Raw genomic sequence first — 27,789 nt, 5'->3', positions numbered from 1 at the left:
TAGCTCTGTTCACATCTCTAACTCACAGCCACCACCGCAAGAATGGGAAAGGTTAATCAGGAGGACAGTGATAGCAAAGATAAGAAAACTGAGTATAGCTTAGTGCGGGTTAAAGGTACATGGAAGCGACAACTGAAGAAGGTTAAAAAGGACACATGTGACTGTGTACCTGCTGCAAAGATGTAAGTATAACATTTAACAACACTACTCACAATCAGTTCAAGAAAAATATTATTATACAAGTGGCAACATATAACATACAAGTCCTGTGTGATATTAGTATATCTCAGTTAAGTTTTGAAATATTTGCTGATGCATATTAGTGATGGTAACATAGTCTGATATTTACAAAACGAGGTTTCTCTAACATCAAGCACTTATGATTTATGCCTTAGTTAGTATTTATTTTACTTTACTTTAAAAAATAAGCCAGCAGCATTTCCTGTGTGCAGGATTGCATGACGTTTGGATTGATATTGGATTGGATTGATGACTGCAGAGAGAGAGAGAGAGGGAGAGAGAGAGAGAGAAATGTCATTTTAAATCCAATCTGTTTCAGAGTAAAGACAGGTACTGAGGTAAATGTTTAGGTTAAAATGTGTTTCTTTAGTAGTGCAGAAGATCTGCATTCCATTAATTGGTCAAATATAAAATCAAAAGAGGGGCTAGTGTATGGTATTATAATTTTGCATTATTGAAAAATCATTTCTTCATCGTCTTTTTACAATATTTTTGTTCTTAATGATTTGTCGGTGAGTATTAATTTTCCTAGTGACATTTCTTTTCTTTTTTTTAGTTACAGTCCTATCTCAGTCTTTAAATGTTGCAGAGTGAGCTAAAGGGCAAAGAAGCAGTCAGACTAGGGTTCAGCTTTGGTTAAAAACGGGGCAAAACTGTGGTTGGAGTGAGAGAATGTTTCTTTCCTGGTGAAAGGAAACTGAGGTAGACTGCTGGTGGAAGATAAGATTAGAACAGCGGTCTCCAATGTCAATGTCACATGCTGTGTCATCCTAACGGTCCACCGTGTCCTCAAACTTAAGGAGGCACTCAACATAGTTTGCAGAAGTGCAAGAGGTGAACGTGCAGTCGGTCATTTTAAACATTTGCTTACAGTATTTGAGCTAAATAGTTATATTTCCATAACACCTTAATCAAACAAGAGTGTAGGAATAGTTGTTTCTCTGGAATAGAGGTCTATTCTGATTTAAATTTAGCATAAGATAGAGGCATAGAGGCATAGTCATGTGTTTATTATTATTATTATATTACTTCTTTAATGTATTTTTCTTTTACCTGGAAAAGCTAGAGAAGATGTAATGATTACTGAGAGCTAATTCTGTTAAGTCTGATATTTTCATCAATCTCTGTCCCCTGATTGGCAGACCTTTAAATAAAGTGAATAAACCTTAAAAAGGGCTTCAGAAAAAAAAAAAAGTACGGCTTTTTTTTCTGAGGCATGTTGGAATTAACCTGGTTAGTAGCATAGTTGATATTATTATATTATATTATTATTATTATATTTTTATATTTTAACTATGATTCTCACTGTTTAGAAGGCTATTAAGTAGTACCAATGTAGTAGACAAAGCCAACAGTCTTTAAGAGCAGCATTAACTGCAGTAAAACAGATTGGAGCTGGGAGAGAAATAGTTTGGACTTTGACATGACCATGTGTGTATTGTTGTGAATCAGACCCAATATTAAAAAAATTTTGTCTCTGGAAAACCTGCAGAAGAAGATCAAGATCTACAAATGGCCTAGATTTATGTTAAAAATAGTGTATGGATTAGGTTAGATGATACTGTTTCCAGATGGTTTAGGTCCACAGCACAGATTCATTTATATGATACAGACCTTAATGTTTGGAAATACCATTGATCATTGTTAATCTGCTTATTTTGTGAGATTTAGAGAGGACTTTTTTGGTGTTTTTCCATGTTTATTCTCTTAGAGAGAGAGTGGACTGATAATAACTTGTTTATTCTGCTTGTAGTCAAAACAGGGATAAGTTTCGTAGGCACTGACATTTAATCTTGTAGCGGTGGTGGTGGTTGAAAGATTCATGATGTTCTAGCTAAGTGTGCTGCTTAAGTCTCTGAAGATGCCTCTGTCTAACAGAGAGACTATTTGAGAAACGGATGCTGAAGAAACAAGGGCCCCGTTGATATCAGCTGTTGTTTTTTTAGCTTTACAGCTTGATGAGGTCTGGCCAAGTTTGAGATTAGGTCAGTGATACTAATGGACATTTTGATTCGGCTGCAGTTTGCCATCAAGGTTTATGAAATGCATTCTTTATTTTTTATGCAATACTAGTATTTGTCTCCACATATATTGGTTTGAGTTTTGATTAGTGCCTGTGTCCTGTTGTTTAATGCCAAATGTACTTTTTTCACAGATATAGTTAGTTAGCATGTTGAGTGCTGTTGTATTAGAATGCATTCAGAAGTAGAAAACACACCAAAAAACACTTTAAAATAACATCAGCAATCATTGTACTCACTTAACATTCTAATAAATGTTTCTCCATGTGTTTTATGTGGCAGCTATGACAGCATCACAGAAAAGGGCATCACGTGGACAGTGGTCAGCCCCGTCGTCTTTACTTACAAGGTAACTGAGACTCAGGACTTGCTGGACCCAGTCAACGACACACTCCTACTGGGCCACATCACAGACCAGCAGCAGCTGGAGGATTTTAAAAAATCAAACAAACCAATCAAACGCTTTGTGGTCGTCGACCAAGAGGTATACAAAATCTATGGTCCCAAGATAACTGAATATCTGGAGGCCAACAATATCCTGTACAAGCTCTTGGCTCTACCCACAACTGAGGAGAACAAATCCATGGAAATGGTCTTGAAGATCCTCGAAGAGGTCAACAACTTCTGCCTCGACCGCCGTACAGAGCCCATCATTGCCATTGGTGGAGGGGTGTGCCTGGACATAGTGGGCCTGGCTGCCTCACTCTACAGAAGATGCACCCCTTACATCAGGGTCCCGACCACACTGCTCTCCTATGTCGATGCCAGCGTGGGCGCAAAGACGGGGGTTAACTTTGCAAACTGCAAGAACAAGCTGGGTGCCTACATTCCACCTACCGCTGCCTTCCTCGACCTGTCCTTTATACAAACCCTTCCTCGACGACACATCTCCAACGGGCTGGCAGAGATGTTAAAGGTACTTGAAATCCCTGGATGTAGAATATGGAGAATGATTTCCAGTATGATCACCAGCTTATGACACCTTATACCACAATAAATGTGAACCTTGTATACAGTACAAGGCAAGCTATTCTTGAAATGAGTCATGGGTCAGTCACTGTAGTTTCACACATGCCATTTACAGCAACTAATCCAGATAGTCACCAAAGGGAAGTTTCAGATTCCATTGATAGTAACAGAAGTGGCAACATCTTATGCATATGGACTCTGAGAGGTGATGTATTTTTATGGATGTTTTTCTTTTTGTAGTTTTGAACTGTAAAAAACAAGTTCTTTTTCTTTGCAGATGGCCTTAATGAAACACAGAGGCCTCTTTGAGCTTCTAGAGAAACATGGCCGCATGCTGTTGGACACTAAATTCCAGGCTGACAACAGTGTGTACGGGTGCAACCGCTTACAGGCTGCATCACAAACAACTCGTATAGCCATCACGACCATGCTGGAGGAGCTTGCCCCAAACCTTTGGGAGGATGATTTAAATAGACTTGTGGACTTTGGCCACCTCATCAGCCCAGCATTAGAGATGGTAACTGATCTATCATGGCTTATATAGCCAAACATAATACAAATGCTTTGTTGATATACATTACATTGTAACATACATTTGACTCTATGCAAGTTTCCATGGGGTATATAAGCCATAGCGACGTCCTCACATTATCTCACTTTCCTCTTTTTCATTCAGAAAGTTCTACCATCTCTGCTGCATGGCGAGGCGGTAAACATTGATATGGTTTACATGGTTTACGTGTCCAAAGAGAGCGGTCTGTTGACAGAAGAAGAAAAGCAAAGGATCATCAGCTGCATGGTGGGCCTGGAGCTGCCTGTCTGGCATGAGGAGTGTACCATGGAGCTCATACAGAGGTCTCTGCAGGACAGACTGAAGCATTCTGGGGGCCTGGTCAGAATGCCTCTGCCTGTTGGTCTCGGGCAAGCCGGTAAGAATCACTAGAATGAGACCAACCTGTACTGTTCTGCTTAAATATGCTCAGTAGCAAGCAGCATGTTTATTATAGATAACTAAATAGAGTAAATTAAAGACTCAAACTAGGTGTGAAAAAATATTTTAGGTAACTGAAACAAAAATACACGGTCTCCTCACAGCAAGTGGGTTCCTGGTTTGATTCCTGGCTGGGATTCCTGGCTACCTTTCTGTGAGCAGTTTGCATGTTCTTCCAACAGTTCAAAGACATGCAGGTTACCTGGCGACTGTAAATTGCCTGCAGGGCTGAGTGTGAACGGTTGTTTGTCTCTGTGTGTCAGCCCTGTCATGAACTGGCTGAACTGAACTGGACTTGTCCAGGGTGTACACAGCCTCATGCTCAATGCTGGCTGGGACTGGCTACAGCCTGCTGTGACACTGATAAGAATAGGCAGCTATAAAAATGGATGGATGGATGGATGGAAACAAAAATAAAAACTATACTGAAGAAAAATACAAAAACTAACAAAAGATATTGTGTACTTACAAATTTATTGAAAATAAAATAAAAATAGGCATTAAATGGCTTTAGCTTTAGTCTATAAGTTTGTTCAAATTTGTCAACACACAAACATGAATAGGCAGTGTTGTATATGTGTGTCGAGACTGACATGACTGTTAACCCAAAGTGTTGGGTTTGTATTGTACATATTCTAAACTACTTAAATGATGTCCCTGATAAATGTTCAAATAAAAATAAAGGTGAAGATAACTCTTAAACTAAAAACTAAAACTGAAACGAGCAAATTCACTGTGGAAGCTAACTGAAACTAAACTGAAATAAATGTGTAAATGCTGGTCTGATCAGGCAGTCCTTTGGCTAGGTTGTACAAAGATTTCCACAACAGGAGACTTGGTCCCGTCCTGTCTTTAACTATGATGGTAATCCTTCACTTTGTGAATACATTTAGTTCTATAAACATGAAAAAAAAAATACTGCTGCTTTGCAACGACAAGCAAATTATTTTGTTGTTCTTGTTGTATGAGCTATATAATTCATGTGCAGTGTAGTTGTGTGTAATCATACTCTCTTTGTTCTTTCATCTTTCATTGCAGACATTTTTAATAACACGTCCTGTGAGATTCTGCATCGAGCTTACGAACAATGGTGCAATGAGCTGAGCATCTCCACTGACGGCCACTGTGACCCTTAACCTGCCCATATGACAGCTGCATCTCTTCCGCCTGTTTTTAAGATAAGATGATTATATTTTGTGGAGAAGTGCACTCCAGCTTTTCATTGTTCATATTATTGGGGGGAAATTTTAGTTTAAAGAATTTGACAGCTGTGGGCTAATTGTGTTAGCACTGCTATAGTGTTCTCCTGAAATAGTGACAATTCCAGATAGTTCCAGGTAGAGGAATTTCAAAGTGCTGTAAGACTGATAAAATAAGAAAAGTTATATTTTTTAAACAGTTTAACACCTTTGTGTTTTTGATTATTGTGCAAGCAAATATTGTAACAAGTCAGTTACTGATAATAATTATTTCTGGATTGTTTCATAGCGGTTATGTTCAGCACTCTGTCTGTGACAAGTAAAACCTCCTGCCACACTTACTACAGGTAACTCCTTACATTTTAGTTTTTAAACTGTATTCCTGATATTGATGAAATAACTAATAATGTTTTGAGTAAAAATATGTTAACATTTTGCTACAATGCTTTTTTTCCCCTTGTATGTTAACTATGTTTGTACGGTTAGATCATATTACTAAAGTCTGTGTTACATTCTAAGTTGGATAAAGCTTAAACAAAGACAACACATTTGTTTTGTTTTATTCTGAGTCTTTTGAGATTATGAAAATTTGAATTTCATGATATGTTTTGTCTTGAATAAATGTGGATGTGTATATATATATATATATATATATATATATATTACAGTATTTAAAAGTGGTGTTTGTGAAGTGTGACTAAATGGATCTACCATAGTTTTCACCAAAATAACCCCAAAACAAAAATTTGAATCTTTTTTTTTCTTTTTTCTTTTGGAACAAAAGTCACTCAATACAATATATCAGTGTTATTTATTTATTTTTACAATGAGTCCACAAACCTGAACAAAAATATCATGGTTGGTTACAACCAGTTCTGTACAGACATTAAAAAAAAAAAAAAAACCTGTAGTACACGTCTACTCAGCTCTGAGTGCAAGAGAAAGAATCATTTGATCAGTGCCAACAGAGAAATTTCAGGCAAAGACTGCTGTGAGCCTATTTCATACTATTTATTCATTTTAATTAACATTTATTTTAAACAAAGTATTATAATTTATTGTGTCAAGACTAATAAAATTATTTTTGGTCAGTGGACTAGGCTTTATGTTTTTAGTGCTTTTGTCATCTGTCGATAATTTTTTTTCTTTTTCTTTTCTTTTTTTTTCATTCCTTCTGTTTTTTGTTCTTCATTTTGTAACCTACCCCACAATTTAAAAAATACTGCAGTACATTATGAATATAAGATAATTTCACCTAGTATTGTGAAATATTTTCGTTCTATGTGTCTTACTTTGTAGATGAAGTACACATTAGTATTATTATAGTAGTCATGTCTGTTTGGGGGCTGTTATACATGAAAAGGTTCCTCACAACATCGGAATTATTTCCATATACTCAAACAAAATGAGCTCTCAGTGGATAAAAGTAAAACTAAACTAAATAGATAAATGATATAAATAACCATACTTAATATACTAATATTTCTTGTTTGGTTCATGTTTAATTTGTTATTGCTTCAGAATACATTAAGAGAACTGATATGCAATAATATAATATGAAACACTTCATTCTTCAATTTTTAAATACCAATTTATATTTTGTGCATTTTCCTGGAATAATGGAACCATCAGGAGTTGGAATGACTCAGTAATCCAATCTTTCCTACCAATACAGTTTTACAACTGCATGTTATCGCAGTACAGTTCAACACAGAGTACATCTGGGACAAATATGAAAAATGTTAGCTACAAAAATAAACAGTCTAAAACTTGTAACGTCATTAGGTTGACCATTCTGTAATGACATCAGATTGTAGTCATATTTTTCAGTTACCTGGTATACACACGTCTGGTGGTTCATGAGAAGAATATGAAAATACTGTGTACAAACAAGAACTGAAATGTCTCAGCAAAATTAACATACAGCATATGAACACTCGAGTTCAGTGCTAAATGAACCAAAAATACAACAAAAATATAGAGTCACTTTGAGGTGAGGTGCCTCACTGTGATGCTACAGATTGAAAGTGTCAGTATGGCTCATGGCACTGGACAATGCTAACAGCCTTGCTCCTTCTCCTCCATACTAGAGCAGGAACTGTGGAGGCTCCTGACATTGTTGGCGCCTTCTGGGGACATCGAGGACAGCAGGGGATCACTTGGGGAAATTGGTGAAAGGATGTTATCTCTTACCAATTCCTTCATTTTACAGGTCCTGGAGTTTCCATAGGGGCCATGGTCCCCAGAATCTGCAGGAATCTGGTCAAAGGTGATGGTGCCATTGTTGAGGTCCAATGTGGTCGGAGGGGACATGTCAGGAGTCGAGTTATGCTGGTAGAGATCTGAGGTGCAGTCGCCAAGGATGGGCTCCTGTTTAATGTTTCGGCCCATCAAATCCGATGTGCAGACAGATGGAGAGGACACCACTGTCAGACCATGAGCACGGGCCTGGATCTCCAACTCCTACAGATGATAAATAATAAAAAGTGGCATCATGTAGACAACAAATTTGTGATTTAATGTTATTAATGCTCTGTGAAAGATTATCAGCCATGCTAGTGTGTGTCCCTGTGACAATGCTAACATGTTGATGTTTACCATCTTAGTTTAACAGTTAAGCATGCTAAGATTTGCTAATTAGCACTTAACACAATGCTAAGCTGAGACTGATGGCTCATTTGAGAGGTCTGGAGGTCACCCGACAGGATAAGTGTCATTCACCCTGGTGTCTCATACAGACACACCTAGACGCAGTCTCCCATCAGCTATCATTTGCTGAAAATTAAGCCTCTGGAGGCAACCGACAATGTTTCTTGGTTTCTCGGGTGAAGGCAGCGGATATCTGGAAAACTGTTAATGGATATCCAGGCCAAGACTTCCTCTGCAGTCCAATTAGCAACTTGATACATGAGGATGATCTTTTGCTTTCCATACAGACTGTTGCAACTAAAGCCCACTCATACGTGACTAGTGACTGGTGCTGAAATGTTGGTCTCTTGGCTACAGATCCTGCATTCGTACAGATATCTGTTTATAGAGATTACAATGGACGCACCAGGTTTCCGTGTAAGCCTGGTCTACATCATGTGTAAAGCTTGAGAAAGTCCACATTTGGATGTAGAGACGATGGATGGCTCAAACAAACACAGACCACAGCAGACTAGGGTTTGTGTCCTATATGAAACCAAAATCATTGAGTCTTATGCATCACATGATTTACGTAACGCAACTGACCTGTTCAGAATATTAACCACATGTTAGAAAGGCTTTGGTCAGGCCAGTACGTCTGAAACAGATGCTAAGAGGCGCTGTGCGCGTCTGCATGAAATGTCAAATGGGGCGTGACAAAGTGTATTTGAAGGCCTGGAATGAGAACGCTTTGGGATAAATCCGAGGGTCAGCAAAGTTATTAGAATTCATCTTCTGGGGTACACGAATCAGAGAATTTAATAGCAATCCATCCATTAATGTTGAGGTATTTCAAGTAACACACATCTGTACTTATGATAGCCCATACAACTGTCACTGTAACTGCTAACTTTAGCCTCTGGTAGATGAACAGAGGAATAATTAATTCACTGTATCAGTAAATAACTGTGTCCTGTTGGGGAATGTGTTCCACCAAAGTCGAATGACCTACCTGTATACGAAGCATCAGATGGCGGTTTGCGTGCTCTAGCTTTCTTTGTCTGCACTCAAGCTCCTTGGCTCTCTGCTGCTCCCGCTGTAGCCTCCTGATGTAGTCCACCGAGGCTTTCAGAATGGTTCCCTTATTCCAGCGCATGTCTCTGGGGTATACAGGAGACAAAGGTCTACAGTCAGTGTCAGCTGACCAGCTGACCAGAACAGCATAACATTCCTCACGGCAACCATTGAGCAAATTAGGCCATCAAACTTTAAGGAAACATGGGCGTGTGAAGAGAAGACAATGAGAACCAAAACAAAAAAACACTTACGGATCATTTGACTTGGGTATTAAAGTTCCCAGCTCCTTGATGCGATCGTTGATGTTGAATCTCCGTCTTCGTTCAACTAAAAATGAATCAAATAGAATATACAGTAAGAACATGAGCCTGCTAAATTACTTTGCAGGTTTAAATGCAGGAGATAAAATGCATGTTTTAAACATGTAAAAAGTAAAAAAGTGTGAAATTAACAAATAAATGCATTTCATACAGTGACAAATAACATCTATATTTTCATGGTTACCTCAGTAATTCGAGGCTGTTATCTGGTCTCTCTCAGACTGTAAGCTGACATTTGTTGAACTACATTGGAAACTAAAAGCCTATTTTGACTGACTCACTTAAGTTGTGGTTGTCTTTCTTCTGTCTCTCTTTAGCGAGAGCACGGACTTCAGCCTCTGTGAAGCAAACAGAAATGTGAATGTCAGTACTTTGAGGAAGCATCATAATCGAATTAAATGGCTAATCAGGTACTATGTCGATAAAATAAATTGTGCCACACGCTAGTATTTCACATGCTGTACAGCATATCAGTGCACTGGCAAATTTGAAATCTGCTAATTTACCGTGTTATGCTGGATAATCACAGCCAATCAGAAATCATTCACAGGAAATAAAGCAAAAAATGATGTCAACTAGCATCTCAATTTCTATGATTACTGTTTATATTGTGTGCGATTTAGTCAGACACAAAATACTTTATAAACAGCTTCTGGAAATCAGATTGAAAACAGTTTTTACACTACACAAAACACTTTCTTCATTTCGCTTTGCTTACCTACTGGAAAGCCCTCTGGCCTTTGATAGCTTTCATACTGGCCACAGGATCCAGGCTTGTCCAGTACTTGCTTCATGCCAGGAGCTGGAGTAATTATTTGGCAAATGATTGACTTAATAGTATCTTGTGCATTTCCAAATTGCACACAATATTGACAGTGGCCTATGGTCATGCTCTCTCCTCCTACATTCAAATGGAGTGAATTTTCTCCTTGATCTAGTCATAAACAATTTTATTTACAGTATACTTGCACACAGGCTAAGAGAAGAGTGTACTAAATTGACATTTAAATAATTTGACAGTTTGAAGTTACGTCAATCACATTGTCCAGTCCTCATTAAACTAAACCCATTCAGTAAATAAACAGTAAAAACACAGTAATAATAATTTGTGAATGAAGTTTCTTTGTGTGTTTTACCTGTGTATTCTCTCTTAATGTTTGGTGGACAGGAGCTGCTGATACCGAGGCCGGGGAGTGGAAGTCCTTGGTTGCCGTACACATCGAGAAGGTTGCCAGACACAGGGAGCTACACAGTATTAAGGAAATGTCATTACAATGTAAGCCTGGAAACAATTCAAAGACACATGTATCAATAGTAATAAATCTCTATAAACTGCAAATGCATCTCTTTACAGTTACATTAAATAGTTTTATTTAAAGGAGTGGACATCTTGAAAAGTTACCGGGTTGTTCATTTGGAGTCCAGGGTCCATAAGTCCAAGAACATCGTCATTGTAACTTGACTCCAAACTTATAATGTCATCAATGACATCATCCATCTGCATAGCACAAAACAATATTTGATTCAATAATCACGGTTTATCACTCTATCTTAACGTAAAGAAGTTAAAACTGTTTAGTAACAAGCAGGTGTACCTCTTTCTCACAGTTGGAACTGAGGGTGAGTAGGGCCATGGGACTGTTGGGGGCGCTGCTGCCAGGCCCAGGCGGCATGCCGTGCTCGGGGGGCTGACTGGAGCACTGGCTGCCGCTTTTACCACCCAGGGTGGTGGAGAGATACTGCCTCACCTGCTGCCTCTGGGCCTGCTGGATGTGGTACTTGGTGGGATTCTCCAGGTGGGACTGCACCTATATGAGCAAGACGGAAACATTACAACCTGGAATTTTGGAGCAACCTTTTACCAAGTTTAGCCTACATTGTTTCTCTTGTTGATTAGAAGGATTGGTGTTCGAGAACAATGAAAATTCATGACAAATAAAAATCATCAGGAGGGCTAACCATTTTTAGAAATGGGTTATGGTTTTAAACACATTTTAAATATTGCTTTTATTAAAATGACCTATAACTCTGGTGACATGGAGTTTCAGGTTTCAGGCTTCTATTTTAAATCCAAATTGTGAGGCATATTCACAAGGTAACTAAAAGGAAACAAGTTGTATAGCTGTGTCACAGGGAAATTCCTAATATTTATTGTATAATGTCGATGAATGGACATTTTCTAAACCTGCTTTGAAACATTTATATATGTTCAGCTGAAGAAATGCGCTCTTACATTACAATTCAAGTACTGAAATGACTTTAGAGATGAAGCACTGATCTCAAACATGCAGTGCAGATGATTTTGACAGCTTCATGCACGCTGGTGGCACATTTTATTTACCCAAGACAAAATCTGTCCACATAAAACAAAGCAGTGCCATTGTGTCACTATGTGTAAACTATGATAAGTTTAAATTGATGCAGCACCTTAACAACCCATGCAGCAATATAAAAACAATTTTGCATCCATTACATTTTCTCCATTAGTGCTTAGTTCCCATAGCATCAACAGTTCTGACCTGTGTTTTGCAAGCATAGATCACAGTCTAGGAGGGATAATGACACGGTCTTTAACAATACATCTCGTCAAACTAAAAACTTTTTCAACCACAAGAAAGAAATTAAACATTTGCCCCATCTTCAAACTATTTCGGCCCCCTTTTTTGGGATAATATTAAAGACAAAAAAATTATCTCACCTGATAGTGGCTGTATTCAAGCATCTCCAACATGTTAATTGAGTAGAAATTGATTGATTGATCTACGTACAGTATATAATCCCTTTATCTTGTTAGTCTACACTGTGGACAGCAAGCTAGCATGTCCAAATCTTCGAGCAGTCACTAGGCCTTCTTAATTTGTCCAGGACTTAAAGCTTATGAGTCGTGCAAGTTAAGAAACAGAGGAGGACACTGAGACACATCCTCCTTCTGCTGTGTTGTTCCAGCTTAACTATGAATTTATGTCTTTATAGAGCTCATTTGACGTCACAGCCTCTAGTTAACAAAGGAGTCATTTTGCTGGCTGGCCAGTAGTCTGCGAACTGTAGCTTGCTTAAGGCCAACTAACGTTTAATCTTTAGTTCTGCTCATCTAGTATAAAACATTATTTGTTCTGAGCACCAAGAACACAATTGACACCACTGTTTCTCTACAAACTAGCCATATGAAAACCCAAATGTATGGTGTGTTTATCAGTCCGACCCATTTTTGGGATTTTCAGAGGTTAATTTGATTTAACTGTCAGTTATTATGCAGTCACATTTGCAGGGTAAAGAAGGCCAGCAGGTTGATTTAGGGTTGATTTTGTAAAGATTTCTTCGGCCTTAAGGAGTCGATAAAACATAATGATTTTTAAAATCCAGATATTCTCTTCTCGAGCCTGTGTCGATAAAAAATATTAAAAGAGAGGACTAGAAAGGAAGTGTGTGTGTGTTTTTTTATTGGCTTTTTATGGGATTTATTTTTGTTAATCAGTTGATCATGGCGCCAAGCATAGTCAATTTTGCACTGCAAGGGGCCCAGAGGGTGTGGTGATTAACTTTTAAAACATTTTTGTGGGCTGAGGTGCATAGTGGAACTGTTGCACTGTTGGAAACAGGGTTAGATTATGTCAGATTATTCGGTTCCGGTGTTGGTTAGGTCAGTTGGTAGAGCATCCGGCCCATGTACAGTACAAAGGCTCAGTACTTGCCCAGGTTTCAAATACAACCTGTGGCCCTTTACTGCATGTCATTCCCCATCTCTCTCTCCCCACATTCCTGTCATTCTTCAGCTGTCTCTGTCAAATAAAGCTTTAAAAAGGCCAAAGAAATATCTTTAAAAAATAAATAAATAAATAAAAATAAGAAAATATTCAGTTCCCTTCAAAACACTGTAAGATGCACAATTAATAAAAAAAAAGCCTGTAGTCAATCATAAAAAAAGTAAACTTTATCCAAAAAGAGAGCATAACTTTACTACAGTGCGATACTTTAATTATAAGTGTGTAAGTAATCACTGAAGTTGAATGGTAAAATGTAAAGAGGAGTTCAATGGCATTCTGCAAAGATAGCAGAACATGAGAGAACTGTGTGGAACAGCACCTTCTAGTCCCTAACATGCAGAAACGATGATAAATCATGTATAAAGACATGAGCACAATCAACATCAATGCTGACAAAGAGACTAATCACCACATGTTTTAAGTTCATCTAAAATCCAACTCTGGTTAGTACAGATCCTTGAGAAATTCTAAATGTCAGTGAAATGAGTCATCATACACCATGGTTCAATGTCTTGGTCAAAGGCACGCTGTTGGCAATCTGCAATTGGAAGAATTGTGTCTCAAAAGACCTTCTGTCCAAAGACACATTGTCCGTACAGTAAATGCTACCTCCATACAGTTAATATACACAGTATATTTGTTTTGACTGTCAATTTAAAATCACCACCTATCATTTGTGTTCAGTCTTTATTTTGTTTATAATTATTTGTTGCGAGTCTCACAGCAACATTGGTTAAGTATGCTTTTGTGCTTTTCATTTTTTAGGCCACAATTAATACTCGTAAAAATTAATGTCACACCATTCTTTTTCAATTTGGGCTCTATTTTAACAATTTCCCCATGCTGTTAATTACCAATGCAATTAACTGAAGGTACATAAATGTTTAGCTCAAAGAAAAACTGAGCCATTCATTATTTACATGATTTCAACCTTATGTCACTTTTGATGATGAGGCAGAGCACACAAAAGTAAGTCAATGCACTGCATTGAAAGTTTATTTTTTTAATTTTAATTTTTATTCTTGCTGTTGAGTAAACCAAAAAATTCCAGAATTGAAGATCAGCGAATTTAGCTTCTCAGGGTCCTCACGTGTGAAGGAGCACTATCAGACATGCAGATAATGAATTCAAAGGTCTGCTGCCGCATCTCGTGTAATGCTGCTGGATCACAGAACATCACATCTTTGTCTGGATTATTGGAAACTCACTAGGAGCTGGAGAGGTGAACACAAACACAGGGGATGTGCCTGCTGGCTGGACAGAGCCTTATACGATAAAACAGAGAAAGCATTCTTTGTAAACTCATAGTAGAGCATTTCTTTGTCTTCCCTCCACAGCATGGCCTTTTCCTTCAGCCAAACCTTTGGGTAGAGAACTATTAACAAGGGATGTATTTCATTTATCCCTACAACAAGCCAAGCTCTCACTTTATTTATAGTCTGTGTGAGACAGGGGTTTATTACCTTCTCAAGGAGAGCACATGGGTCCATGTTTTAGACTTTTATGCCTTGAGGAGCAGTAACATTTCAAGAAAAAGTCATCACTCCTTGACCTCTGAAAAGAAACAGATCCATTCATATGTTGCAACCAGTTCCACTCGGTTTCTTACTTCCTTGGCAACCAGCCACACTTGGGGGCATTTTGTCAAAGGAGGATGCTAAACATTTACTGTGTGCTAAATTTTAAGATGGTTACAGTAGAGCTACTGACTACCAGAAGCTTTCAGCTCACATCAAAAGCAACAAGGGTAAGAAGCAGGTACAAGTACACAGTGGATGTATAGATAATGAATGTTAAATAAATAATCTATCCAATAATAAATCAGACTTCTAGTAATGAGAGATTCATTTTGAGGCAAAATATTATCCTATAATGACTAAGCCATGTGCTCTTAATCTTGACAATGATGAAATCCTTACATCCAGTGATGTCATTGCCGTTGATTTTATGGTGCTGCATCTTATAGTGCATTCATGGTTATTCATGACTTTGGGATTTGAACTACACATCTAAAACCCTGTGGTTGATATACATGTGCAGTACAGTACCAGTTTTCTTTATTTTTATTACTTTCTACTAGTAGATAAAAACTGAACACAACAAAACTAAGAAGAAATTGAGACTATCAGTTGTGTTTTTCAGAGGTTGTGTTGGCATCCGTAAATAGCCCTATCTGACTACTGTAGTAATCCATATTATGGCAAGAACCACTCGACTAAACAAAGAGAAACAACAGTCCATCATTACTTGAAGATGTGAAGGTCAGTCAGTCTGGAAAATATTAAGAATTTAGAAAATGTCTTCAAGTGCAGTTGCAAAAAACATCATACACTGCCGCAGGAAAGAAGACCTGCTGCAGAAGAGAAGTTCATTACACTTACCAGTCTCAGAAATCAAAAATCAACGGCACCTCAGATTAGAGACCACATAAATCCTTCACAGAGTTCAAGTAGCAGATACATCTAATCCCCGGATGACAACCAAAACTTAAGCGTACTTGCAACGAGTTGCCATCCCGTGTGGTTCGAGCTTAGTGGGACTATGACTTGTTTTTCAACATGACCATGACCCAAAACACATCGCCAGGCTCTGTAAGGGCTATTGTAGAGTAAAGGAGTACAGCATCAGATGTCCTGGCCTGTGCAATCCACTGACCCAAACCCAGCTGAGAAGGTTTGGGATGAGCTGGACAGCAGAGCAAAGGAAAAGCACAATCCAGTACAATTGTTGTTGGAAAACCATTCCAGGTAACCAATCCAGTGATTTTGGCAGTATCCCCTGGTTCTGAATCACTACCCTGAATGATATATTACTTACATATTAAATGATAATTACTGTTAGTAGTACTATTTTGCAAGCACAGAATGAATTGTATAGACTCAATGATAGACCTCCCAGTTTTCATAGAAAAGTTTTCATAGCAAAAATACAGACAACGATTCACAGGGCAGACAATACAAGGGTTCTGGTTCTGATCTGGATGATCATATGACTGGTTGCCATTTATCTATAAAATAATTAACTGGTAAATACAGGCAATGCATATTTGTTTCAAACTCCAGCATCCCTTCACCAACTGTCTTACATGTAAGACCTGTATGTTTGGTGATTACATAATCAGTTATGCTTTCATCAGAATCTGTAGGTGCAAATAGTCCAATGTAAACGGTTTGCTTAGCGTATGTGCTCATGTAGACTTCATGCCAATGAATTATGCAAGCTACGGCTTTATTACATTAGCAGCAAAGCAAATCTGTTTTAAGAGCAATTACAAATGCTCTCTGGCACAGTAAAGAGTTCAGAGATCAGATCATCTTTTTCCATTATTATTATTTTTTATCTGTGGAGAGCAAACACAGTGTGTGTTTTACACCACAGAGCAAGAGTATGATATCCTGTCCCTACAAAAATGCTATAAACTCTCATTTCTGATACTCCACTACAGACCACACATCACATAAAAACACAGGACACATCTTTGATAGAGCATATTGTAGCTGTTGGAAGCTGGACTTCCCCTGTCAAAAGCTACTGTAAATAATTTTTCTGCAAATCATCCAGCCTTTTGGTGTCTTCAGGGGGTCACTGAGGATATTAGCATCATAACATGTGACTAATTGAAGCTATTAGTTTAGGAAAACTGACTACAACCCTGTTTCTAAAAAAGTTAGAAAGCTGCGTAAAATGTAAATAAAATAAAATGAAACAAATAAAACACTGAAACCCCGTCTTTAATTAAAATTAGCACAAAACAACCTATGAAATGTTAAAACTGAGAAATTTGATGCTTTTTGGAAAATGACGTACCCATTTTGAATTTGATGCCAGCAACATATTTGAAAAAAGTTGGGATAGGTTAATGTTTATCATTCGGCTTTTAACAACCCTGTAAGCATCTGGGAACATAAGAGTCTTTGCCTTAATCTTGAAATGGAAATGTTTTCCTTGCTTGCTTGTTTTTAGCTGCTCAAATTAAATTCAAAATGGGTATATCATTTTTAAAAAACAATCAAATTTCTGTTTAACATTTGATCGTTTGTTTTGCTATTTTCAATAATATGGGGTTTCAGTGTTGATTGGAGGTCACAGGGGCCTGGTATGTGTACAGATTAAAGCAAAACTTTTCATCACAATCTTGGATCCAATTTATGTGGCATTAATTACTCCAGATTTACAACTGATTACTAGATTATTAAGTAATTTTATTGTATAATTAAGGCGTGCTGTCAAAATATTATTTTTGCTTCATTTAATCAAATGATGGGCTAAGCCGCTTTTTTTACTGTTTTATTTGTGCCAGCTTTGCCTCATTTTCAGACATTCATGGAAAACCTTTAAAAAAAAATGAACTGAAACTTACTTAGAAACTTCTAATGGTTATGTGCATTTTAAGAATACTGTGCTAACTAATAAAAATACAGTTTATTAGTTGTATTCTTGTGATGTTGTGTTGAGTTGTCTCTTGTGAGAGTTTATGACAAATATCAAGAATTATAAGTATTTTTACAATGAAATTATTTTTTCTCTTTGTGTATAAAATATTTGTGATCACTCAGCTTCATCTCTGGGGTGTATTGGCCTACATAAATGTATCCAATGAAATTTACATGACTAGCGAACCCATCATCTAAATCTTGCATGTTAGCTTGTGGGCCTAGCTAAATGAGCAACGTCATAACATCTGTGTGTGAGGCAAGTAGCAACCTCCATGTCTGAGAAACATGACAACTGACTAAATGGACCAAATTATGATTCTGAATTCACAGGATAGGCCCAAGGCAAAAGGTATCTTGGGGCCACTGTGCATCATGTGATGGACACCATTGTTTGTCTTTACATGGTTTAGCTACTATGTTAAATTGGCTTCAAAGCTTGGCATTCTTTCTGGGGGATTATGTCCTCCATGTCGCACCTTATCAATAGCATGATTTTCGAAATTCTACAGAAATTCTACAGTCCTTTAATTCTGGATATATTGTCCATGACTATGATTTCTGTCCTGGTTTGTGGTCTTTAATGTTCATGAGAAGAGGTAAGCGCTAACTTTTACTTTTCTTCTTTGGGTCCAAAGACTTTGTGTATCTGAAGGAAATATTCACATACACACTTCTTACCCAGTGCTTGTATGGGACCATAGTTATCCGATGTAGTGTAATATTAATCTGTGTGTTGTCTCCATAATCATGGTGAGATATTTTGTTATTTTCCATAATCTTTGCTAGTAGAAACATACCAATTTTGAACAAACAGGGCACAATGATGGAGCTTTGGGGGACTCCACGTCACTTTTAAAAGCCCAAATATGTAATCACTAATCAACACAAAGTAGTCCCTGTCCTTCAAATAGGACTCAGACCAGTTTAGTACTGTGCAAGAAAGTTCCACCCAATTTTCCAGTCTGTCTGTCTAGTAATATGTTGTGGTCGACTGTGTCAAATGCAGCTCTGAGATCTAATAATACCAAGACTGAAACATTTCCACTGTCTGTCTTTAAGTGGATGTCATTCAGGATCTTAACAAGTGCTGTCTCAGTGCTGTGGTGTGGTCAAAATCTTGATAGAAAACATCAAAACAATTGTGTAGGGCAAAGAGGGTCATCCTTTTGAAATAATTCATGTTAGAATGGGAAGTATAATTAAGAGCCTGCAAATGTTGATTGTTGAGTTGTCTACAAGATTAATTTTTAAGAGTGACTTGATGAATGCTGTTTTAATAGCCTGTGGGGAAAAGCCTGAGAATAGGAGTGTTGACTATTTGCAGAAGAACTGATGCCTTGAAAAAAAGCCTGTAGGGAGAATATCAAGGCAGCAGGAAACTAACTGTCTATTTTTGACTTTTCTCAGTCAAGAATTAGGCAAATACACTGCATGATTTAGTGGATAAAAGTTAAGGAGCTACTAACACAGGAGTAAAAAATAATATTGTTAGACGAAGGACTGCCATAGTTCTAAACTTCTCTTTTTTACCAGATACCTTTACCTGCAAGGCACCAATCACATTTGTAATTTAGAACTATCATTGTCTTAATGAAAAATGCACTTTTTATATACCATTCTTGTGAGTCACTTTGATTGAACACTGAGGTGATTATCAGAACGTCAGTCACCATAACATCAGAAAGAAAGTCCTATTTGCACTCTATTTAGGTGGTCTGTAGATGCAGCTCAACATGAGGAATTTAGCTGAAGAGCAACATATAAAAATAAATAAATCCAGAAGACCTCTGTTTGCTCTCAGTTTGAGTTTGCACTGAAGGAATTCATACTGTCAAAAGTGAGCATGAGCAGCTTTGATTATTACAGAGAATCCATATTGCTGGCTCAAGTAGTTGCACAATTCCTCTTGCATGCTCAACTCATCTGTTACGCTCAAAATTCTGTCCCCCACCCCCCTAAAATCTAACCCTGCTCTCGAGTCCATGACTGTGCACTCTCACTCAAGGTTGATGCGCAGACAGCACTCAACTTTGTTTTGTTCTTTTTCAAATCAGTCGTTGTCAATATTCAGATATTCTTACGGGAGGTGAAGGGAGACTGATAAGACAGTCCTGTGACCACCAGCTGTTCTCTCATTTTGTCTTCTTCATTATCAGCAAGGTTGGTGTTACAGAATGTGCTTATTTGGGGTGGAGGCAGATGATGTAGCAGTGACCCGGGGGTGAATTCAATTCAAGCTTTAACCACTGCTTCCATTTTATCAGTGAATCCTAAAAAAATGGGTGAGGCAGGGGAGACGATAGTGAAGTGAGGAGGAATTAAGATACTGATCCATGAGCTGGTTGACAACACGTGACACTGAGGCTGTGATAATAACAGGGACTTTGAGTTCCGACATTGCCTCGAGGAAGTATATTCTGCTCTTCTTGCTTAATGCCCTTAGTAACAACAGCAGAGACAGACCACTTCATCAAGAGGAGGAGCTTGGGACAAAGAGTGGTCTTCTCTGCTCCTTACCCTGTGGCTACATGGTAACATTAGCAAGAACGTAACATCCTCTTCCAAGAATGAGACACATTGTCCAGTATATGTGTGTGTGTGTGTAAGTGTTGTGGGATTAGGGACATGCACTTGCTTAAGTGACCAACAATGGAGCTTCATTTAAACACACAGAGCCTCGTTATCATGCTCGGTGAGGGGACATGCAATCAGCTAAGCTAAAGCCATAACAGAGTGAAACAGTTAAAAGGTTTAAATCAAATACTGTGTTCCCAACGAGCAGCAACGTTAAAGGTCACACAGTCCTGTGCAACCATGTTTCACAGATGAAATGCAGCAACAGAAAATGAAAGGAACACATTTTACACAAAGAAAACAAATTGTGGACTTGTGCAGACATGTCCTACTTTTTCAAAACCATATCTCGACGAATCCACTGGCTACTTGAAACTGAGAACAGGGCTCTAGGTATACTCTGATTTTAATAAACAAAAGGCTCTCTTAGCTTGGGTTTGGGTAAGTTTGAGACCTCAGAATCAGGACAAAGATGTAGCATTATTCAGCTCAATTTGCCTGGAGTTTGAGGAAAAGGTCAGTGTAAACCATGGAGGTCTGCACGTGGAGTTAAATCTGATGATTTTTAAAAGTCAGGATGTCTTTTAGGCCATCAAATAATATACAACTGTCTTTGATACCAGTTTTAATAGTCGGAGACTACTGTTTCTTACATCTGTTTTTAAGGAAATGACAACAAGTAAAACAGTTTTATAGGCCAATCCCAGATGATATTGGGTGAGAGGCACCCTGGACAGTTCATCACAGGGCTGACAACAACAACCAGTCACACTCACTCCTTCCTACCAATCTTGACTGCATGTCTCCCCACGACAACATGAGGAGAACATCCAAACAGAAGAAGCAACAGTGCTAACCACTATGCCGCTCACAACACTTTTAATACATGTGTGTACTTACTTACATGTACTAAATACAGAAGTGCGAAATTAAAGGAGCAGTGCATAGGATTTAGCGGCGGCAGAGCTGTTGATTGCAACCCTATCGCCTCACCCTCCCCTTAGTTGAATGAAGAAGAAACTGTGGTGGCTGTAAAATTTCTGAAACATGTGAAAGGCTCTTTGTAGAGCCAGCCTTTAGTGTGTCTGTTCTGGGCTGCTGTAAATATAATAATGATTAATAATGATTCTTATTTTCAGGTTATTATACACTAATGAAAACATAGTTATGAATATTATATTCCATTTCTGCCATAATCTGTAAATAGAGGCTCCTATATCTTACTTTAAATAGATAAGATATGGTATATTTTTAAAAATATCTTTCCTTGTTTAATTTAATGTTAATGTATTTTATACATTGTCCCTGTTCAAATGAAGAAATTCAAACAACATTGTTTATTAACAGTGTTAAACCAGTATGTTTCTGACACAGCTTTTGCCTCTTTAGGAGTGGATCCCCCCCCCCCCCCCCCCCCCCCCCCCTCCATCGTCATCAAAGTCGTCATTACCACTTGTGAAGCTCTGTTACAGTCATTGTTCTGCAACAGTACGATAAAATCAAAGACAGCACAGATGTATGTACAAGAAGAACACATGCAGCACACATAAACCAAAGACACAATAAACTTTCCTGGAAGCAGAAATAAGGCCCCATTGTATGAAGTAAGAACTTAACCTAAACCAATAAATAAGATCTCCCCATGGTGACAGATCTTCATTCAGTACTGTATGTTGTTTTAGTTACATTTCTCAATCATACTGCCTCTTTGAGAGAATTTAACAAGTCCTTGTTTCTCTATTTAACTCATTTGAATTTCACCTGGTCAAAAGTGTAAATTCCGCACACACTTTGGGTGGATAGAATATTGTTCATTGTATTTCCATGTTTTTTCTAAATGTGTCAAAAGGATCTTTGTAGCTTTACAAAATGAAGCAGGAGAGTGACAGCATCTTGGTCAGATGTTATAATTCACGATTGCTGATCTGCAAGACCTTTGCAGATTACTAAATCAAATACTCTCGCTTTTTGCTCTGTTTTTAGTCCCTTGAGAGAAAAATCTGGCTCTTTATTCATTATGTTCAGCAGCTATTGTTAACTGACTATTCTTTGGTGCTGAGCAGGTAGCTTTAAGTCCTTTCTCACTGAAAAAAGCTGAAAATGGTGCTTTGAGAGCATGTTGTCATTTTGTCAAATATCGATAGAAACTGCTTTGAAATAGAGATGACCGTTTTGTTTTGATAGGCACAAGATGCATGTAGTATGGCATACTTTTGCTGCTGAGTTTAATGTTTGATTCATTAATATTATCTTACAGTATGCGTGTTTATTCATGTTTTTCTTAAATGAGCTCGAGATCCAACTTAATTCTGAGCATTTGTTGCTGACTTACGTGTTCAGTGTGTGATAAAAACTCTTTGTCTTGATCCCTGAAGCAGTTTTTCACTTCATTCTCACAGGGGTCAGAGGCAACCTGGCTAATTAAGGGTCTCTTTTGAACAACCTCCTCTGAGCTTTATGTTTTCACTTCATGCTCCAGTAGTCCTGCCTTGTACTTCTAAGTTAATTTTGACTCGCCTGCGTGGTTTTTGGGGGGTCTTTGATAATCCACAGACAGGTTAGGTTCAAACTGTCAGAGCGTTTGGAAACTGGGATTGTTGTCTGGATTCTTGACTCTGAAAATGTTACAGTATGAAGAAAAAGCTTCCCCAGATAGAAGAGAAAACAACAATTATATTTCCATCAAAATCGTTCACACACGATTGAAATGTAATTAGAAAAAAGAAACACAACTATCAAGAATATTTTCTGGTTTGCACATTGACACAAAGCCACGTGAAAATAGTGACACGTGCTAAGTAACACTGTAGCCCGATTTGATTTCCATGTCGAGTTAATTTGATGGTACAGTGCTAAAGGATTATGTTGCTCTGCTTTCAATAAACACACTGATACGTCACAAGTCGAGAACTGATGTCATTCATGATCTTAAGGGAATATCTCCATCGTAGATCACCCAATGACAATAATGCCACACTTATCTAGCAGAACATATTGGACTTAATGATATCAAATGCACAGATAATCAATAAAACTCAATGCATACAACTCAGTATCAAGTGTCTGACAGTTTGATATTTTATCTGGTACATACCATAGAATTACTGAGGGAGTGAAAACTGATCCTGATCTTAAGCAACCTTGAACTGCAATTATTTTATGTAAAAGTTTTTAGACCCAGGGTGCAGGGTTCTTTCTCTCTAATTTTTATATTCTCACATTTCTTAGGGTCCATTTGGTCATACCAGGAATGAAATGAATGAAAATATGTCAGTGTAGTGGAGCAAATAGGATTAAATGTGTTGAATGCCAAATGTCTGGAAACAGGAATTCTGTCAAGACTTAATCCCCCCTATGGACTTAACACAGTGTCTCAGGAGCTGACACAGACGCAAGAATGTTCTGAAGCCAAAGTCCATGGAAGTGTTCAATTTGTCATTTAAAGAAATGGAATGGAAACCAGTTTGGAATACGTGGAATCGATGAGAATCCAACATCGCTTCCCCTGCAAAACTTTGTCAGTGTGTTGGTGGGCTTACCTTGAGGACTTCCATGGGCAGCTGGCTCACAGCAGGTCGACTGCGGAGAGGCGGAACATGAAGGGTGGAGGTGTGCTGCAGAAGGTTCTTGGTCTTCCTCTCTTGGTCCTCCCTGCTGTCTTGGCCCTGGTGATGGGCGAACACCGGCTGCTTTCTGAGTTGGACCTGTGACATCACGACGGGCAGAGGGTGGGAACTCCGGAGGCGCTTGGAGAGGCCGGCCGGGTCCGGGGGAGCACTGCAGACCCCAGCCCACCCAAGGGCAAAGAGAGGAGGGAGTAGTTAAACAAACCAGGCAGAATAACATGCTGGTGTATGTATATGTGCAGTGAGTGGCATTTTTCTGAGCCATCCTGAGCCAGAATATATTTTAGCAATTTGAAGTGACCTGATTGAATATGTAAAGATTTTTTTAAGTATTGCCGTACAAAATTCAAATCAAATTTTATTTGTATAGCCCAAATTCACAAAACACATGGGGGCTTTACAATCTGTACAGGTAGTGACACCCTCTGTTCTTAGACCCTCGGTTCGACTGACACAAAAAACCTTTAACAGGGAAAAAAGGTGGAAGAAACCTCAGGAGCCACAGAGGAGGGATCCCTCTCCCAGGATGGACAGACGTGCAATAGATGTCACGTGTACAGAACAAATCAACACAAACATATTGTACAATTACAGTGACAAAATGACAATGAATCACAATGAATGATAAAATGTAGCAGTGGAACCTGTGATAGAGATAGAGAGACACAGATGCACAGCAGCAGCAAATCATAAACTAACTATAAACTTTAATAGATATATGGTAGCAATAATGACAATGATAATATACGTAGTGGACATCATGCAGGACCACATCAGCAGCCACAAAAATGTGTTTGTCATGTCCATGCAACTCTCTGGGGTCTAAGAAGTCACCTATGATTGCAAATTCCTAGCTGTACTGATGCATTACATCACCAATTCTGTTAATTAGCCCCAAAATGACCAAATCTCTTTGTTTGGTAAGATTATTGGGACTAAATTTGATTTAGCTTCCATATTCATGCCAGCTGAGAGTTTGGGGGCGGGTGTGATTCTGTGCCAACAGCCTTCCAAAAACTGGTTTGTTGTGAGCTTTGAGGCAGTACCTGTACGCGGTCTAATTACCTCACAGCTTTACTCATGTGCAATAATACAGTGAGCAAGAACACAGTGCTGTGCTTCCACTGCTCTCCCCCTGTCCACTCTTTGAGTTCATCCTTTCAAGTGTGCAGCACATTTGAGCAGACAGCGCTCGCACATCCCAAACTGAAATGGATCTGGCAGTGCACACGCTGTCAGGATGAGGCATTCCCTGGGAAAATGATCCTTTTGATAAAACCACTTCAAATCCTCTCAGCCTGTGCAGCTGTGTGGTAATCGCACTAATTAGACTGGCATGTCAAATCTATCCCTAGTCTGCAGCTATCGCTTTAACATCACCAATGGCAACGCTTCAGGACTAGTGCAGGAAGTCAATGGGTTTTTTTGTTTGTTTTTATTACCCAAGAATCTAGAAACTATCCACAGAAATATGGCGAAGGTTCTTTCGCCTTTGTTCATGACTAGTGTCTTAACCTACGTCAGTCCTACGCAATGCAAGACCCTGAGCCAAACGTGTGATTTATTGCATCAGAGTGATCTGAGTAGTTCTGTAATATTCATTGTTTGTCCCGGAGCTCTAACTATTGACCCTGACTGTTCATGCATATTTATTCTTTAATTTGTGCCAGGAGATTCCTTTTCCTCAAAAAAAAAAAAAAAAATACTGATGAATTCACTATTGACTGACTCATATTTGTGTACAGGAAAAGTGTACAGTGTAGTGTAAGCCTTGTGTTTCAATGATTGGGGCTTTGCTTCCTCAATGTTTAAGGTTGTAAATGTCACAAATACTTTAAGCGCAGTATGCAGAAAAACAATGAAGTGGTGACAAACTAAGCTTGCACTCTGATGAAGGTAACAAAATACAGAAATAACCATACAACCAACTGTTAGAAGGAAGTACAGTATAAGTACACTGTTATACACATACATATACAATTTGTTGCAAAAAGGCATTTACATACAGTTACAGTGATGCAATACATTATACATTTTTTACATTTATTTAAACCTCAGAGAACTTCCTGTTAGTATTGAACCATGTTTTACAGTTGAGACCCCAAATGCCTCATTTTATGAAGTGGACTTCTGAAGCATGTCATCTTTTTAAATTAAATTATAATTAAAAATCAGGTTCATGCGCAATTCTCATGAAACTACGGTCAGTCATGACTCACCAAGGTGATCAGTCTATCCAAATCTAAGCTTGTGGGGCTTGAAGTCTCTAGGCTACAGTGACTTAATAGGATGAATAGTGCCTCATTCCTCCTCTGTGTCTGTTGTCGATATTGTAGGGTTCATTTATGCTGCTGATCATTCGGTTTTGTTTTTACAATTTGCATTGCATAAAAACAGTGTGCTATTGCATTGTGTGTACAAACTTATCATGCACTAATACAACATTAGAGACAAGGCTAACATTTAAGAGAAAATATATTTATATATATTTTTTTAAAGATTAGTTTTTTGTCCTTTTCAAGCTTTATTTTGACAGAGACAGCTGAAGAGTGTGGGGAGAGAGAGACAGGGAATGACATGCAAGAAAGAGCCACAGGTCGAATTTGAACCCTGGGCTTCCACAGCAAGGACTGAGCCTTTGCACATGGGGTGGCTGCTCTACCAACTGAGCTAAACACCGCCCCAGAGAAAATATATTTTGGCACAAAATAAAATATGCTGCAAGAGTTTGTTGGGCCATTGGGTCTCTGCATCAAGTGTCACACTTCATCAAGTATGTCCAGCTGACATCCCGGCACTGGTCACACTCATGATCTGTGACACGGCCACGACCAATTTTAAACTTTAAATTTGAGATGCATGACCCCCCCCCCTCAAACATACTGTACAAAAAAACATGAAACAGCCCATCTAGAGCCAGTGTAATTATTATAATTATTATAATTTTCATTCGTAATATTCATAGAAAGCAAACACACTCTTGTCTCAGTGCAAAAAATAAAGGAAGAAACGATGAGTAACAATGAATAGCACGATGACTTCCATGCATATGCATAACTTGTTTCTCCCTGTATTAGGAAACACTGTGTTAGTCACTCTCAAAACTAAAATATCAAATTCAGCCCAACAAATATTTAGGGGATAACTAATGGCTACACTTACACATGATTCAGCAGAATACTGTTGGCTGTTTACTGTTCACGCAAAATCGCTGAACAGGCAAAACACGGATTTGTTACATCTATTGACCTTTTGCTGACCAAACAACTTGGTGCACTGAAAATGTCAATCATGCCATATCCGTGTTCAAACACAGCTCTAATGAGTAAATAAATGTGACTCCAGCAAAATCTGTTGAGAAAGTCAATTCTCTACAGCCAGCATTTAACCACTGAAGTGATTAGCACGCATGTGTAGCTCAATTGCCAATTGTTAGGATGTGGAAATGTGACATGCTCAAGCATAACACACTAATCAGTCACTCATAAATATTATCAGCGTTAGTATGAAGACGCAGAGAGCATGTTTGACCTTTACATTGAAGTGAGATGCATGAATCCACACGTGGAAATGAATTTTCAGAGGATAAAAGGAGGTTTCTTACCTTTTGATTTTCATGTTAGTCAGCGAATCAATGCTCCCCACTTCACTACTGCTGCAGTTCAAGGAATTGGGTCCTTTTTTAACACATTTTAAGATGACAGGACTTCCTGGTGTGACACACACAATAATGTCTCACTTGTGAGTTGGCACAGTGATGAGTCCTAAATGTCTTGACTTGTGGTTAATTTGGTTTAGGGAAGGAGGATGAGCAGTTGTGTAGTTTTGCAACAGCAGCGGATATCAGGGCGCACTATCTCCATTCACTGCTGCTGGTGAATGAAGCTAAGTGAGCAGTGGATTATAAAATATTTTAGTTAAGAGGGTATAAGGTCTGAGCAATA

General features: G+C 38.3%; 2 protein-coding genes across 6 annotated transcripts; one reads left to right on the top strand and one right to left on the bottom strand.

Moving 5' to 3' along the window:
* On the top strand, positions 1-11,105 carry eevs (2-epi-5-epi-valiolone synthase). 3 transcript variants are annotated; one of them, XR_003463013.1, is made up of 9 exons: positions 1-182; positions 2,544-3,177; positions 3,508-3,747; positions 3,907-4,159; positions 5,260-5,767; positions 7,633-7,689; positions 9,763-9,855; positions 10,614-10,721; positions 11,054-11,105. XR_003463013.1 is itself a non-coding variant. In XM_010734956.3 (5 exons), exons 1-5 carry the CDS (start codon positions 43-45, stop codon positions 5,355-5,357), a joined length of 1,365 nt encoding a protein of 454 aa, XP_010733258.1. In that variant the 5' UTR covers positions 1-42; the 3' UTR covers positions 5,358-5,953. The 3 variants fall into 3 exon arrangements, 1 of the variants encoding a protein (XP_010733258.1); XR_002042471.2 differs by lacking the exons at positions 9,763-9,855; positions 10,614-10,721; positions 11,054-11,105 and having other exon boundaries at positions 7,633-7,731; XM_010734956.3 differs by lacking the exons at positions 7,633-7,689; positions 9,763-9,855; positions 10,614-10,721; positions 11,054-11,105 and having other exon boundaries at positions 5,260-5,953.
* On the bottom strand, positions 6,200-27,482 carry mitfa (melanocyte inducing transcription factor a). Of its 3 annotated transcripts, XM_027283060.1 has the most exons (10): positions 27,450-27,482; positions 23,759-23,996; positions 11,041-11,253; positions 10,848-10,943; positions 10,582-10,690; positions 10,164-10,247; positions 9,727-9,783; positions 9,377-9,452; positions 9,061-9,208; positions 6,200-7,883 (listed from the first exon to the last, which is right to left on the bottom strand). In XM_027283060.1, the coding sequence occupies exons 1-10, from the start codon at positions 27,461-27,463 to the stop codon at positions 7,479-7,481; spliced, it is 1,440 nt and encodes a 479-aa protein (XP_027138861.1). In that variant the 5' UTR covers positions 27,464-27,482; the 3' UTR covers positions 6,200-7,478. The 3 variants fall into 3 exon arrangements, with proteins under 3 accessions (XP_027138861.1, XP_019122794.1, XP_027138927.1); XM_019267249.2 differs by lacking the exons at positions 23,759-23,996; positions 27,450-27,482 and adding an exon at positions 12,144-12,366; XM_027283126.1 differs by lacking the exons at positions 10,164-10,247; positions 23,759-23,996; positions 27,450-27,482 and adding an exon at positions 12,144-12,366.
* Between the last annotated feature and the right edge of the window lie 307 nt (positions 27,483-27,789).

The sequence above is a fragment of the Larimichthys crocea genome, chromosome I, assembly GCF_000972845.2.
Source record: "Larimichthys crocea isolate SSNF chromosome I, L_crocea_2.0, whole genome shotgun sequence".
NCBI classification, from domain to species: domain Eukaryota; kingdom Metazoa; phylum Chordata; class Actinopteri; family Sciaenidae; genus Larimichthys; species Larimichthys crocea.
Note: the sequence above shows the minus strand (reverse complement) of the source record. Positions and strands in the feature narration are given on the sequence as shown.